We start from the raw sequence: 15,257 nt of genomic DNA, 5'->3' as shown, positions 1-15,257 counted from the left end.
CCACCTCCAACCACCACCTCCAACCACCTCCAACCACCTACAGCAACCTCCAACCACCTCCAACCACCTACAGCCACCTCCAACCACCTCCAACCACCATCTCCAACCACCTCCACCCACCTCCAGCCACCTCCATCCACCTCCAACCACCTCCAACCACCTACAGCCACCTCCAATCACCTCCAACCACCTACAGCCACCTCCAACCACCTCCAACCACCACCTCCAACCACCTCCAACCACCTAAAGCCACCTCCAACCACCTCCAACCACCACCTCCAACCACCTCCAACCACCTACAGCAACCTCCAACCACCTCCTACCACCTACAGCCACCTCCAACCACCTCCAGCCACCTCCAACCACCTCCAACCACCTCCAAACACCACCTCCAACCACCTCAAACCACCTCCAACCACCTCCAGCCACCTCCATCCACCTCCAACCACCTCTAACCACCACCTCCAACCACCTCCGGCCACCTACAGCCACCTCAAACCACCTCCAACCACCTACAGCCACCTCCAACCACCTCCAACCACCACCTCCCACCACTTCCAGCCACCTCCATCCACCTCCAACCACCTACAGCCACCTCCAACCACCTCCAACCACCACCTCCCACCACTTCCAGCCACCTCCAACCACCTCCAGCCACCTCCAACCACCTCCAACCACCACCTCCAACCACCTCCAACCACCTACAGCAACCTCCAACCACCTCCAACCACCTACAGCCACCTCCAACCACCTCCAACCACCATCTCCAACCACCTCCACCCACCTCCAGCCACCTCCATCCACCTCCAACCACCTCCAACCACCTACAGCCACCTCCAATCACCTCCAACCACCTACAGCCACCTCCAACCACCTCCAACCACCACCTCCAACCACCTCCAACCACCTAAAGCCACCTCCAACCACCTCCAACCACCACCTCCAACCACCTCCAACCACCTACAGCAACCTCCAACCACCTCCTACCACCTACAGCCACCTCCAACCACCTCCAGCCACCTCCAACCACCTCCAACCACCTCCAAACACCACCTCCAACCACCTCAAACCACCTCCAACCACCTCCAGCCACCTCCATCCACCTCCAACCACCTCTAACCACAACCTCCAACCACCTCCGGCCACCTACAGCCACCTCCAACCACCTCCAACCACCTACAGCAACCTCCATCCACCTCCAGCCACCTCTGGCCACCTCAAACCACCTCCAACCACCTACAGCCACCTCCAACCACCTCCAACCACCACCTCCAGCCACCTCCATCCACCTCCAACCACCTCCAACCACCTCCAGCCACTTCCAGCCACCTCCATCCACCTCCAACCACCTCCAGCTACCTCCAGCCACCTCCATCCACCTCCAACCACCTCCAGCCACTTCCAGCCACCTCCAACCACCTACAGCCACCTCCAACCACCTCCAACCACCACCTCCCACCACTTCCAGCCACCTCCAACCACCTCCAACCACCTCCAGCCACCTCCAACCACCTCCAACCACCACCTCCAACCACCTCCAACCACCTACAGCAACCTCCAACCACCTCCAACCACCTACAGCCACCTCCAACCACCTCCAACCACCACCTCCAACCACCTCCACCCACCTCCAGCCACCTCCATCCACCTCCAACCACCTCCAACCACCTACAGCCACCTCCAACCACCTCCAACCACCTACAGCCACCTCCAACCACCTCCAACCACCACCTCCAACCACCTCCAACCACCTACAGCAACCTCCAACCACCTCCAACCACCTACAGCCACCTCCAACCACCTCCAACCACCACCTCCAACCACCTCCAACCACCTACAGCAACCTCCAACCACCTCCAACCACCTACAGCCACCTCCAACCACCTCCAGCCACCTCCAACCACCTCCAACCACCTCCAAACACCACCTCCAACCACCTCCAACCACCTCCAACCACCTCCAGCCACCTCCATCCACCTCCAACCACCTCTAACCACCACCTCCAACCACCTCCGGCCACCTACAGCCACCTCCAACCACCTCCAACCACCTACAGCAACCTCCATCCACCTCCAGCCACCTCTGGCCACCTCAAACCACCTCCAACCACCTACAGCCACCTCCAACCACCTCCAACCACCACCTCCAGCCACCTCCATCCACCTCCAACCACCTCCAGCCACTTCCAGCCACCTCCAACCACCTCCAAACACCTCCAGCTACCTCCGGCCACCTCCATCCACCTCCAACCACCTCCAGCCACTTCCAGCCACCTCCAACCACCTACAGCCACCTCCAACCACCTCCAACCACCACCTCCCACCACTTCCAGCCACCTCCAACCACCTCCAACCACCTACAGCCACCTCCAACCACCACCTCCAACCACCTCCGGCCACCTCCATCCACCTCCAACCACCTCTAACCACCACCTCCAACCACCTCCGGCCACCTGCAGCCACCTCCAACCACCTCCAACCACCTACAGCCACTTCCAGCCACCTCCATCCACCTCCAACCACCTCCAGCTACCTCCAGCCACCTCCATCCACCTCCAAACACCTCCAGCTACCTCCGGCCACCTCCATCCACCTCCAACCACCTCCAGCCACTTCCAGCCACCTCCAACCACCTACAGCCACCTCCAACCACCTCCAACCACCACCTCCCACCATTTCCAGCCACCTCCAACCACCTCCAACCACCTCCAGCCACCTCCAACCACCACCTCCAACCACCTCCAACCACCTACAGCCACCTCCAACCACCTCCAACCACCACCTCCAACCATCTCCACCCACCTCCAGCCACCTCCATCCACCTCCAACCACCTCCAACCACCTACAGCCACCTCCAACCACCTCCAACCACCTACAGCCACCTCCAACCACCTCCAACCACCACCTCCAACCACCTCCAACCACCTACAGCAACCTCCAACCACCTCCAACCACCTACAGCCACCTCCAACCACCTCCAACCACCACCTCCAACCACCTCCAACCACCTACAGCAACCTCCAACCACCTCCAACCACCTACAGCCACCTCCAACCACCTCCAACCACCTCCAACCACCACCTCCAACCACCTCCAACCACCTCCAACCACCTCCAGCCACCTCCATCCACCTCCAACCACCTCTAACCACCACCTCCAACCACCTCCGGCCACCTACAGCCACCTCCAACTACCTCCAACCACCTACAGCCACTTCCAGCCACCTCCACCCACCTCCAACCACCTCCAGCTACCTCCAGCCACCTCCATCCACCTCCAACCACCTCCAGCCACCTCCATCCACCTCCAACCACCTCTAACCACCACCTCCAACCACCTCCGGTCACCTACAGCCACCTCCATCCACCTCCAACCACCTCCAGCCACCTCCAGCCACCTCCATCCACCTCCAACCACCTCCAGCTACCTCCATCCACCTCCAACACAGGACTCTGTGTTTGGGCCTCAGGACTGCTCTCTCTGGCGCCCCCTCCTGGGGGAAAGAACCAGAATTAACAAACTGTTTAAAAATGTTTCGTGGAAACTTCCGCGTTTACACTTTGTGTCGTTTCTCACGGACACAAAACAGAGGAAAAAGAGGAAAAAGAGGAAAAAGAGGAAAAAAAGAGGAGAAAAAGAGGAGAAAAAGAGACTTTTACTGTGACGGGCCGCGCGGATGTGCGCAAACTGTGTGCGCAAAGAGCAGGACTGAGACGCGGAAACACGACAAAGTGACAGACTTCACCGAAACAACACCGAACCAACACCGAAACAACACCGAACCAACACCGAACCAACACCGAAACAACACCGAACCAACACCGAACCAACACCGAACCAACACCGAAACAACACCGAACCAACACCGAAACAACACCGAACCAACACCGAAACAACACCGAAACAACACCGAACCAACACCGAAACAACACCGAACCAACACCGAACCAACACCGAACCAACACCGAAACAACACCGAACCGGAGCAGGTGAGCGCGGCCGCAGGAGCCTCAGAGCTTTACTCTCCGTGAAACCAAGCTACAAAAGTCAAGAAAAGTCTCGTTCTTTTCCGCGGTGTGTTTCCTGTCACTGCACCTGGTTTAGTCCTGGTTTAGTCCTGGTTTAGTCCTGGTTTAGTCCTGGTTTAGTCCTGGTTTAGTCCTGGTTTAGTCCTGGTTTAGACCTGGTTTAGTCCTGGTTTAGTCCTGGTTTAGTCCTGGTTTAGTCCTGGTCTAGACCTGGTTTAGACCTGGTTTAGTCCTGGTTTAGTTTTCTCACACTTTTCTCGGGGGTTTCACACACTTTTCTCGGGGGTTTCTCACTCTTTTCTCGAGGGTTTCTCACACTTTTCTCGGGGGTTTCACACACTTTTCTCGGGGGTTTCTCACTCTTTTCTCGGGGGTTTTTCACACTTTTCTCGGGGGTTTCTCACACTTTCCTCGGGTTTCTCACTTTTTTCTCGGGGGTTTCACACACTTTGCTCAGGGGTTTCTCACTCTTTGCTCGGGGGTTTCTCACCCTTTTCTCGGGTTTCTCACCCTTTTCTCGGGGGTTTCCTCACTCTTTTCTCGAGGGTTTCTCACTTTTTTCTCGGGGGTTTCTCACACTTTTCTCGGGGGTTTCTCACACTTTTTTCGGGGGTTTCTCACACTTTTCTCGGGTTTTTCACACTTTTCTCGGGGGTTTCTCACACTTTCCTCGGGTTTCTCACTTTTTTCTCGGGGGTTTCACACACTTTGCTCAGGGGTTTCTCACTCTTTGCTCGGGGGTTTCTCACACTTTTCTCGGGGGTTTCTCACACTTTCCTCGGGTTTCTCACACTTTTCTCGGGGGTTTCACACACTTTTCTCGTGGGTTTCACACACTTTTCTCGGGGGTTTCACACACTTTTCTCGTGGGTTTCACACACTTTTCTCGGGGGTTTCACACACTTCTCGGGGGTTTCACACACTTTTCTCGGGGGTTTCACACACTTCTCGGGAGTTTCACACACTTTTCTCGGGGGTTTCTCACTCTTTTCTCGGGTTTCTCACACTTTTCTCGGGTTTCTCACACTTTTCTCGGGGGTTTCACACACTTTTCTCGGGGGTTTCACACACTTTTCTCGGGGGTTTCTCACTCTTTTCTCGGGTTTCTCACCCTTTTCTCGGGGGTTTCTCACACTTTTCTCGAGGGTTTCTCACACTTTTCTCGGGGGTTTCTCACTCTTTTCTCGGGGGTTTCTCACTCTTTTCTCGGGGGTTTCTCACACTTTTCTCGAGGGTTTCTCACACTTTTCTCGGGGGTTTCTCACACTTTTCTCGGGGGTTTCTCACACTTTTCTCGGGGGTTTCTCACTCTTTTCTCGGGGGTTTCTCACTCTTTTCTCGGGGGTTTCTCACACTTTTCTCGGGGGTTTCTCACTCTTTTCTCGGGGGTTTCTCACTCTTTTCTCGGGGGTTTCTCACTCTTTTCTCGGGGGTTTCACACACTTTTCTCGGGGGTTTCACACACTTTTCTCGGGGGTTTCACACACTTTTCTCGGGGGTTTCACACACTTTTCTCGGGGGTTTCACACACTTTTCTCGGGGGTTTCACACACTTCTCGGGGGTTTCTCACTCTTTTCTCGGGGGTTTCTCACTCTTTTCTCGGGGGTTTCTCACTCTTTTCTCGGGGGTTTCACACACTTTTCTCGGGGGTTTCTCACTCTTTTCTCGGGGGTTTCTCACTCTTTTCTCGGGGGTTTCTCACCCTTTTCTCGGGTTTCTCACCCTTTTCTCGGGGGTTTCCTCACTCTTTTCTCGAGGGTTTCTCACACTTTTCTCGGGGGTTTCTCACACTTTTCTCGGGGGTTTCTCACACTTTTCTCGGGGGTTTCTCACACTTTTTCTCGGGGGTTTCTCACACTTTTCTCGGGGGTTTCTCACACTTTTTTCGGGGGTTTCTCACACTTTTCTCGGGTTTTTCACACTTTTCTCGGGGGTTTCTCACACTTTCCTCGGGTTTCTCACTTTTTTCTCGGGGGTTTCACACACTTTGCTCAGGGGTTTCTCACTCTTTGCTCTGGGGTTTCTCACACTTTTCTCGGGGGTTTCTCACACTTTCCTCGGGTTTCTCACACTTTTCTCGGGGGTTTCACACACTTTTCTCGGGGTTTTCTCACTCTTTTCTCGGGGGTTTCTCACTCTTTTCTCGTGGGTTTCTCACTCTTTTCTCGGGGGTTTCACACACTTTTCTCGTGGGTTTCACACACTTTTCTCGTGGGTTTCACACACTTTTCTCGGGGGTTTCACACACTTCTCGGGGGTTTCACACACTTTTCTCGGGGGTTTCACACACTTCTCGGGGGTTTCACACACTTTTCTCGGGGGTTTCTCACTCTTTTCTTGGGGGTTTCTCACTCTTTTCTCGGGTTTCTCACACTTTTCTCGGGGGTTTCACACACTTTTCTCGGGGGTTTCACACACTTTTCTCGGGGGTTTCACACACTTCTCGGGGGTTTCACACACTTTTCTCGGGGGTTTCTCACTCTTTTCTTGGGGGTTTCTCACTCTTTTCTCGGGTTTCTCACACTTTTCTCGGGGGTTTCACACACTTTTCTCGGGGGTTTCACACACTTTTCTCGGGGGTTTCACACACTTTTCTCGGGGGTTTCTCACCCTTTTCTCGGGGGTTTCTCACACTTTTCTCGGGGGTTTCTCACTCTTTTCTCGGGGGTTTCTCACTCTTTTCTCGGGGGTTTCTCACACTTTTCTCGGGGGTTTCTCACACTTTTCTCGGGGGTTTCTCACACTTTTCTCGGGGGTTTCTCACTCTTTTCTCGGGTTTCTCACACTTTTCTCGGGGGTTTCACACACTTTTCTCGGGGGTTTCTCACTCTTTTCTCGGGGGTTTCACACACTTTTCTCGGGGGTTTCACACACTTTTCTCGGGGGTTTCACACACTTCTCGGGGGTTTCACACACTTTTCTCGGGGGTTTCTCACTCTTTTCTTGGGGGTTTCTCACTCTTTTCTCGGGGGTTTCACACACTTTTCTCGGGGGTTTCACACACTTTTCTCGGGGGTTTCTCACTCTTTTCTCGGGTTTCTCACCCTTTTCTCGGGGGTTTCTCACACTTTTCTCGAGGGTTTCTCACACTTTTCTCGGGGGTTTCTCACTCTTTTCTCGGTGGTTTCTCACACTTTTCTCGGGGGTTTCTCACACTTTTCTCGGGGGTTTCTCACACTTTTCTCGGGGGTTTCTCACTCTTTTCTCGGGGGTTTCTCACTCTTTTCTCGGGGGTTTCTCACTCTTTTCTCGGGGGTTTCACACACTTTTCTCGGGGGTTTCTCACTCTTTTCTCGGGGGTTTCTCACTCTTTTCTCGGGGGTTTCTCACTCTTTTCTCGGGGGTTTCTCACTCTTTTCTCGGGGGTTTCACACACTTTTCTCGGGGGTTTCTCACTCTTTTCTCGGGGGTTTCTCACTCTTTTCTCGGGGGTTTCTCACTCTTTTCTCGGGGGTTTCACACACTTTTCTCGGGGGTTTCACACACTTTTCTCGTGGGTTTCACACACTTTTCTCGGGGGTTTCACACACTTCTCGGGGGTTTCACACACTTTTCTCGGGGGTTTCACACACTTCTCGGGAGTTTCACACACTTTTCTCGGGGGTTTCTCACTCTTTTCTCGGGTTTCTCACACTTTTCTCGGGTTTCTCACACTTTTCTCGGGGGTTTCACACACTTTTCTCGGGGGTTTCACACACTTTTCTCGGGGGTTTCTCACTCTTTTCTCGGGTTTCTCACCCTTTTCTCGGGGGTTTCTCACACTTTTCTCGAGGGTTTCTCACACTTTTCTCGGGGGTTTCTCACTCTTTTCTCGGGGGTTTCTCACTCTTTTCTCGGGGGTTTCTCACACTTTTCTCGAGGGTTTCTCACACTTTTCTCGGGGGTTTCTCACACTTTTCTCGGGGGTTTCTCACACTTTTCTCGGGGGTTTCTCACTCTTTTCTCGGGGGTTTCTCACTCTTTTCTCGGGGGTTTCTCACACTTTTCTCGGGGGTTTCTCACTCTTTTCTCGGGGGTTTCTCACTCTTTTCTCGGGGGTTTCTCACTCTTTTCTCGGGGGTTTCACACACTTTTCTCGGGGGTTTCACACACTTTTCTCGGGGGTTTCACACACTTTTCTCGGGGGTTTCACACACTTTTCTCGGGGGTTTCACACACTTTTCTCGGGGGTTTCACACACTTTTCTCGGGGGTTTCACACACTTCTCGGGGGTTTCTCACTCTTTTCTCGGGGGTTTCTCACTCTTTTCTCGGGGGTTTCTCACTCTTTTCTCGGGGGTTTCACACACTTTTCTCGGGGGTTTCTCACTCTTTTCTCGGGGGTTTCTCACTCTTTTCTCGGGGGTTTCTCACCCTTTTCTCGGGTTTCTCACCCTTTTCTCGGGGGTTTCCTCACTCTTTTCTCGAGGGTTTCTCACACTTTTCTCGGGGGTTTCTCACACTTTTCTCGGGGGTTTCTCACACTTTTCTCGGGGGTTTCTCACACTTTTTCTCGGGGGTTTCTCACACTTTTCTCGGGGGTTTCTCACACTTTTTTCGGGGGTTTCTCACACTTTTCTCGGGTTTTTCACACTTTTCTCGGGGGTTTCTCACACTTTCCTCGGGTTTCTCACTTTTTTCTCGGGGGTTTCACACACTTTGCTCAGGGGTTTCTCACTCTTTGCTCTGGGGTTTCTCACACTTTTCTCGGGGGTTTCTCACACTTTCCTCGGGTTTCTCACACTTTTCTCGGGGGTTTCACACACTTTTCTCGGGGTTTTCTCACTCTTTTCTCGGGGGTTTCTCACTCTTTTCTCGTGGGTTTCTCACTCTTTTCTCGGGGGTTTCACACACTTTTCTCGTGGGTTTCACACACTTTTCTCGTGGGTTTCACACACTTTTCTCGGGGGTTTCACACACTTCTCGGGGGTTTCACACACTTTTCTCGGGGGTTTCACACACTTCTCGGGGGTTTCACACACTTTTCTCGGGGGTTTCTCACTCTTTTCTTGGGGGTTTCTCACTCTTTTCTCGGGTTTCTCACACTTTTCTCGGGGGTTTCACACACTTTTCTCGGGGGTTTCACACACTTTTCTCGGGGGTTTCACACACTTCTCGGGGGTTTCACACACTTTTCTCGGGGGTTTCTCACTCTTTTCTTGGGGGTTTCTCACTCTTTTCTCGGGTTTCTCACACTTTTCTCGGGGGTTTCACACACTTTTCTCGGGGGTTTCACACACTTTTCTCGGGGGTTTCACACACTTTTCTCGGGGGTTTCTCACCCTTTTCTCGGGGGTTTCTCACACTTTTCTCGGGGGTTTCTCACTCTTTTCTCGGGGGTTTCTCACTCTTTTCTCGGGGGTTTCTCACACTTTTCTCGGGGGTTTCTCACACTTTTCTCGGGGGTTTCTCACACTTTTCTCGGGGGTTTCTCACACTTTTCTCGGGGGTTTCTCACTCTTTTCTCGGGTTTCTCACACTTTTCTCGGGGGTTTCACACACTTTTCTCGGGGGTTTCTCACTCTTTTCTCGGGGGTTTCACACACTTTTCTCGGGGGTTTCACACACTTTTCTCGGGGGTTTCACACACTTCTCGGGGGTTTCACACACTTTTCTCGGGGGTTTCTCACTCTTTTCTTGGGGGTTTCTCACTCTTTTCTCGGGGGTTTCACACACTTTTCTCGGGGGTTTCACACACTTTTCTCGGGGGTTTCTCACTCTTTTCTCGGGTTTCTCACCCTTTTCTCGGGGGTTTCTCACACTTTTCTCGAGGGTTTCTCACACTTTTCTCGGGGGTTTCTCACTCTTTTCTCGGTGGTTTCTCACACTTTTCTCGGGGGTTTCTCACACTTTTCTCGGGGGTTTCTCACACTTTTCTCGGGGGTTTCTCACTCTTTTCTCGGGGGTTTCTCACTCTTTTCTCGGGGGTTTCTCACTCTTTTCTCGGGGGTTTCACACACTTTTCTCGGGGGTTTCTCACTCTTTTCTCGGGGGTTTCTCACTCTTTTCTCGGGGGTTTCTCACTCTTTTCTCGGGGGTTTCTCACTCTTTTCTCGGGGGTTTCTCACTCTTTTCTCGGGGGTTTCACACACTTTTCTCGGGGGTTTCTCACTCTTTTCTCGGGGGTTTCTCACACTTTTCGTCCTCTTCTTCCTTCAGAGCTCAAAGGAGCCAAAATGGCCGACTCGGTTTATGCCTCGACCACCGCCCCAAACCCCAAGTCCAAGTGTTTCCTGGTCCCGACCGAGATCCTGGACCTGAAGCACTTCAGCATCAAAGTCGCTCAAGTGGTGAGTCCTCATTTAGTCCTGGTTTAGTCCTGGTTTAGTCCTGGTTTAGACCTGGTTTAGTCCTGGTTTAGTCCTGGTTTAGTCCTCATTTAGTCCTGGTTTAGTCCTCATTTAGTCCTGGTTTAGTCCTGGTTTAGTCCTCATTTAGTCCTGGTTTAGTCCTGGTTTAGACCTGGTTTAGTCCTGGTTTAGTCCTGGTTTAGTCCTCATTTAGTCCTGGTTTAGTCCTGGTTTAGTCCTGGTTTAGACCTGGTTTAGACCTGGTTTAGTCCTGGTTTAGTCCTGGTTTAGTCCTCATTTAGTCCTGGTTTAGTCCTGGTTTAGACCTGGTTTAGTCATTATTTCATCATGTTTTCTTTTGTGACTGTTTTTTAAACTAAGAAGTGAAACTTCAGCTTCAGCAAAATGTGTTGCTAAACCTCTGTTTCCTCTGGAGCCCGGGGCCTTGGGGGCGTGTCCACATATATATGTGTATATATATATATATATATATATACATGTATATATATATAACACGTGTGTGTGTCTCCTCTCTCCTCAGGTGCTCTCCTTGACCCTGTCTCCTCTCTCCTCAGGTGCTCTCCTTGACCCTGTCTCCTCTATCCTCAGGTGCTCTCCTTGACCCTGTCTCCTCTCTCCTCAGGTGCTCTCCTTGACCCTGTCTCCTCTCTCCTCAGGTGCTCTCCTTGACCCTGTCTCCTCTATCCTCAGGTGCTCTCCTTGACCCTGTCTCCTCTATCCTCAGGTGCCCTCCTTGACCCTGTCTCCTCTCTCCTCAGGTGCTCTCCTTGACCCTGTCTCCTCTATCCTCAGGTGCTCTCCTTGACCCTGTCTCCTCTCTCCTCAGGTGCTCTCCTTGACCCTGTCTCCTCTCTCCTCAGGTGCTCTCCTTGACCCTGTCTCCTCTCCTCAGGTGCTCTCCTTGACCCTGTCTCCTCTCTCCTCAGGTGCTCTCCTTGACCCTGTCTCCTCTCTCCTCAGGTGCTCTCCTTGACCCTGTCTCCTCTCTCCTCAGGTGCTCTCCTTGGCCCTGTCTCCTCTCTCCTCAGGTGCTCTCCTTGACCCTGTCTCCTCTCTCCTCAGGTGCTCTCCTTGGCCCTGTCTCCTCTCTCCTCAGGTGCTCTCCTTGACCCTGTCTCCTCTCTCCTCAGGTGCTCTCCTTGACCCTGTCTCCTCTCTCCTCAGGTGCTCTCCTTGACCCTGTCTCCTCTCTCCTCAGGTGCTCTCCTTGACCCTGTCTCCTCTCTCCTCAGGTGCTCTCCTTGACCCTGTCTCCTCTCTCCTCAGGTGCTCTCCTTGACCCTGTCTCCTCTCTCCTCAGGTGCTCTCCTTGACCCTGTCTCCTCTCCTCAGGTGCTCTCCTTGACCCTGTCTCCTCTCTCCTCAGGTGCTCTCCTTGACCCTGTCTCCTCTCTCCTCAGGTGCTCTCCTTGACCCTGTCTCCTCTCTCCTCAGGTGCTCTCCTTGACCCTGTCTCCTCTCTCCTCAGGTGCTCTCCTTGACCCTGTCTCCTCTCTCCTCAGGTGCTCTCCTTGACCCTGTCTCCTCTCTCCTCAGGTGCTCTCCTTGACCCTGTCTCCTCTCCTCAGGTGCTCTCCTTGACCCTGTCTCCTCTCTCCTCAGGTGCTCTCCTTGACCCTGTCTCCTCTCTCCTCAGGTGCTCTCCTTGACCCTGTCTCCTCTCTCCTCAGGTGCTCTCCTTGACCCTGTCTCCTCTCTCCTCAGGTGCTCTCCTTGGTGGCGTTCCTTCAGGAGGAGCTGGTGACCTCCTGCGTCTCCTGCGGGCCCCTGTACTTCTTTGAGTTCCTGAGCTGCTCCTCGTTCCTCTTCACGCTGCTGCTGCTCCTCCTTCTGTCGACCTCACTGCACCAGAGAGTGGGCGTGAGCACCTCCTGCTGGAACAAGCTGGTACTGCAGGGACGGGGAGGGCATCCGGGTTAGACTGCAGCGCTCTGATTGGTCGTTTCTTTCAGGACTTCTTCTACACGGCGGCCATCTTCTTCCTCTTCTTCATCGCCTCCATCGTCTTCATCGCCGACAACAACGGCTCCGCCCTCGAGAAGAGCGCCGCGGTAAGACCTGGACCTGGACCTGGACCTGGACCTGGACCTGGACCTGGACCTGGACCTGGACCTGCTTCAGACGGGAGCGTTTAGCGCCTGTCGTGCTTCACCTGTCTCTCTGTTGCAGGTCTTTGGGCTCCTGGCGTCTCTGCTCTTCCTCGTGGACCTGGTCTTGGTCATTCGATCTCGAGGGTTTCCATGGAAACCTGCTCAGAACCTGGAGAACCCGCCCAACGGACCCACGGGGCCCCCAGGGCCCCCAGAGGCCGAGAGACTCAACGAGAACGGGGCCTAGAGTCTGGACTCTGGTCTGGACCAGGACCACAGACATTCCACTTTCTTAAAACATGTTTTTCAAATGTTGTTTTTTATTATTGCTGTAAAACGTGTTTCAGCTTTAAACCTTTTTACACCGTTTTATTCTTTTAAAAAAGTAAAAGGACTGAAAAAGTCAATTTAATACTGAAGCGTCATGTTTTATCAGAACCTGTGTGTGTGTGTGTGTGTGTGTGTGTGTGTGTGTGTGTGTGTGTGTGTGTGTGTGTGTGTGTGTGTGTGTGTGTGTGTGTGTGTGTGTGTGTGTGTGTGTGTGTGTGTGTGTGTGTGTGTGTGTGTGTGTGTGTGTGTGTGTGTGTGTGTGTGTGTGTGTGTGTGTGTGTGTGTGTGTGTGTGTGTGTGTGTGTGTGTAGGTGTGTGTGTAGGTGTGTGTGTAGGTGTGTGTGTATGTGTGTGTGTATGTATGTATATATATATGTATGTGGGTGTAATCCCTCATTGGTCCAGGCGTGTTCCATGGTAGAAAAAGCTTCAGTTGTTTCATCTGGACTCAGTTTGAAAAAATAGACGTTTCGACTTCATCCAAGAGTCATTGTCAATAAGAGAATTTATTTCGAGAACTCCCATATTCACCTGCATCTGACCTCTGACCTCTGATGCAGTAGCAGCGGTGAGGACCAGACTGCAGGAAGACACCACCTACAGGAAAGGACCAAACTGACACCTGAACACATATGTAAACTGTTGGACATCTGTCTGAACACCACCTACTTTCAATTCCGGGGACAATTTTACAGACAGATTCATGGCTGTGCCATGGGCTCGCCCGTCTCTCCCATAGTGGCCAACCTGTACATGGAGCACTTTGAGAAGAAGGCACTGTCCTCATTCTCAGGCTCCGCCCCAAAACTGTGGCTCCGCTATGTCGATGATACTTTTGTAACAATCAAGAAACAAGAGCTGGAAACCTTCTCTGATCACATCAATGCTGTGGACCCACATATCAGGTTTACAAGAGAAGACGCTAAGGAGAATCGCTTGGCCTTTCTTGATTGTTCCACGATCAGAGGAGAGGACGGGAAACTCCAAATAGAAGTATATAGGAAACCTACACACACGGACCAGTATCTGCTCTTTGGTTCCAACCACCCACTACAGCACAAGCTGTGATCAGAACCTCACAACACAGAGGACAAGAGGTGTCCACCAGCTCAGAGGACGAGAGGTGTCCACCAGCTCAGAGGACAAGAGGTGTCCACCAGCTCAGAGGACGAGAGGTGTCCACCAGCTCAGAGGACAAGAGGTGTCCACCAGCTCAGAGGACAAGAGGTGTCCACCAGCTCAGAGGACAAGAGGTGTCCACCAGCTCAGAGGACAAGAGGTGTCCACCAGCTCAGAGGACAAGAGGTGTCCACCAGCTCAGAGGACAAGAAGAAAGAGGAAAAACATGTGTGAAATGCCCTCTCAGCCTGTGGTTTCCCCGCTTGGGCTCTCAACAGAGTGAAGAGAACCAAGAAGCAGGACCAAAGGGAAACTGAACAGAGAAGGAAGGGTGTTTCTATCCCTTATGTGTCTGGCCTGTCGGAAAAACTGCAGAGAATTTTTAGACAACACGAAGTCCCTGTTTATTTTAAACCAGGAAACACTTTAAGACAAAAACTGGTTCACCCAAAGGACAAGTTGCCGACTCAAAAACAGAGCAATGTAGTTTATTCGATCCAATGCAGTGAAGAAAGTTGTAAAGAACGTTACATAGGTGAGACAAAACAGCCTCTACACAAGAGGCTTTATCAGCACAGAAGACACTGGAGTTCAGGACCACAGAAGACACTGGAGTTCAGGACCACAGAAGACACTGGAGTCCAGGACCACAGAAGACACTGGAGTTCAGGACCACAGAAGACACTGGAGTTCAGGACCTCAGAAGACACTAGAGTTCAGGACCACAGAAGACACTGGAGTTCAGGACCACAGAAGACACTGGAGTTCAGGACCACAGAAGACACTGGAGTTCAGGACCACAGAAGACACTGGAGTTCAGGACCTCAGAAGACACTGGAGTTCAGGACCACAGAAGACACTGGAGTTCAGGACCTCAGAAGACACTGGAGTTCAGGTCCACAGAAGACACTGGCGTCCAGGACCACAGAAGACACTGGAGTTCAGGACCACAGAAGACACTGGCGTCCAGGACCACAGAAGACACTGGAGTTCAGGACCACAGAAGACACTGGCGTCCAGGACCACAGAAGACACTGGAGTTCAGGACCACAGAAGACACTGGAGTCCAGGACCACAGAAGACACTGGAGTTCAGGACCACAGAAGACACTGGAGTTCAGGACCACAGAAGACACTGGAGTTCAGGACCACAGAAGACACTGGCGTCCAGGACCACAGAAGACACTGGAGTTCAGGACCACAGAAGACACTGGAGTTCAGGACCTCAGAAGACACTGGAGTTCAGGACCACAGAAGACACTGGAGTTCAGGACCACAGAAGACACTGGAGTTCAGGACCACAGAAGACACTGGAGTTCAGGACCACAGAAGACACTGGAGTTCAGGACCTCAGAAGACACTGGAGTTCAGGACCACAGAAGACACTGGAGTTCAGGACCTC

At 52.7% G+C, this 15,257-nt stretch overlaps 1 protein-coding gene across 1 annotated transcript; it reads left to right on the top strand.

The window, feature by feature from the left end:
* The first annotated feature begins 3,847 nt into the window (after positions 1 to 3,847).
* On the top strand, positions 3,848 to 12,709 carry cmtm6 (CKLF-like MARVEL transmembrane domain containing 6). The gene is made up of 5 exons (XM_072443923.1): positions 3,848 to 3,988; positions 10,166 to 10,296; positions 12,022 to 12,204; positions 12,270 to 12,368; positions 12,487 to 12,709. The coding sequence occupies exons 2-5, from the start codon at positions 10,183 to 10,185 to the stop codon at positions 12,652 to 12,654; spliced, it is 564 nt and encodes a 187-aa protein (XP_072300024.1). The 5' UTR covers positions 3,848 to 3,988; positions 10,166 to 10,182; the 3' UTR covers positions 12,655 to 12,709.
* The last annotated feature ends 2,548 nt before the right edge of the window (positions 12,710 to 15,257 follow it).

The sequence above is a fragment of the Eucyclogobius newberryi genome, unplaced genomic scaffold (genome assembly GCF_026437365.1).
Source record: "Eucyclogobius newberryi isolate DKJ021-1_F unplaced genomic scaffold, fEucNew1.0.hap1 SCAF_138, whole genome shotgun sequence".
In the NCBI taxonomy this organism is placed as follows: Eukaryota; Metazoa; Chordata; class Actinopteri; order Gobiiformes; family Gobiidae; genus Eucyclogobius; species Eucyclogobius newberryi.
This window is presented reverse-complemented; position numbering and strand designations above follow the sequence as displayed.

Coding starts and splice junctions, on each gene's coding strand:
- cmtm6 (XM_072443923.1), top strand. CDS start 10,183: ATGGCCGACTCGGTTTATGCCTCGACCACCGCCCCAAACCCCAAGTCC. Junction 10,297..12,021: donor GCATCAAAGTCGCTCAAGTG/GTGAGTCCTCAT, acceptor CTCTCTCCTCAG/GTGCTCTCCTTGGTGGCGTT. Junction 12,205..12,269: donor CCTCCTGCTGGAACAAGCTG/GTACTGCAGGGA, acceptor CGTTTCTTTCAG/GACTTCTTCTACACGGCGGC.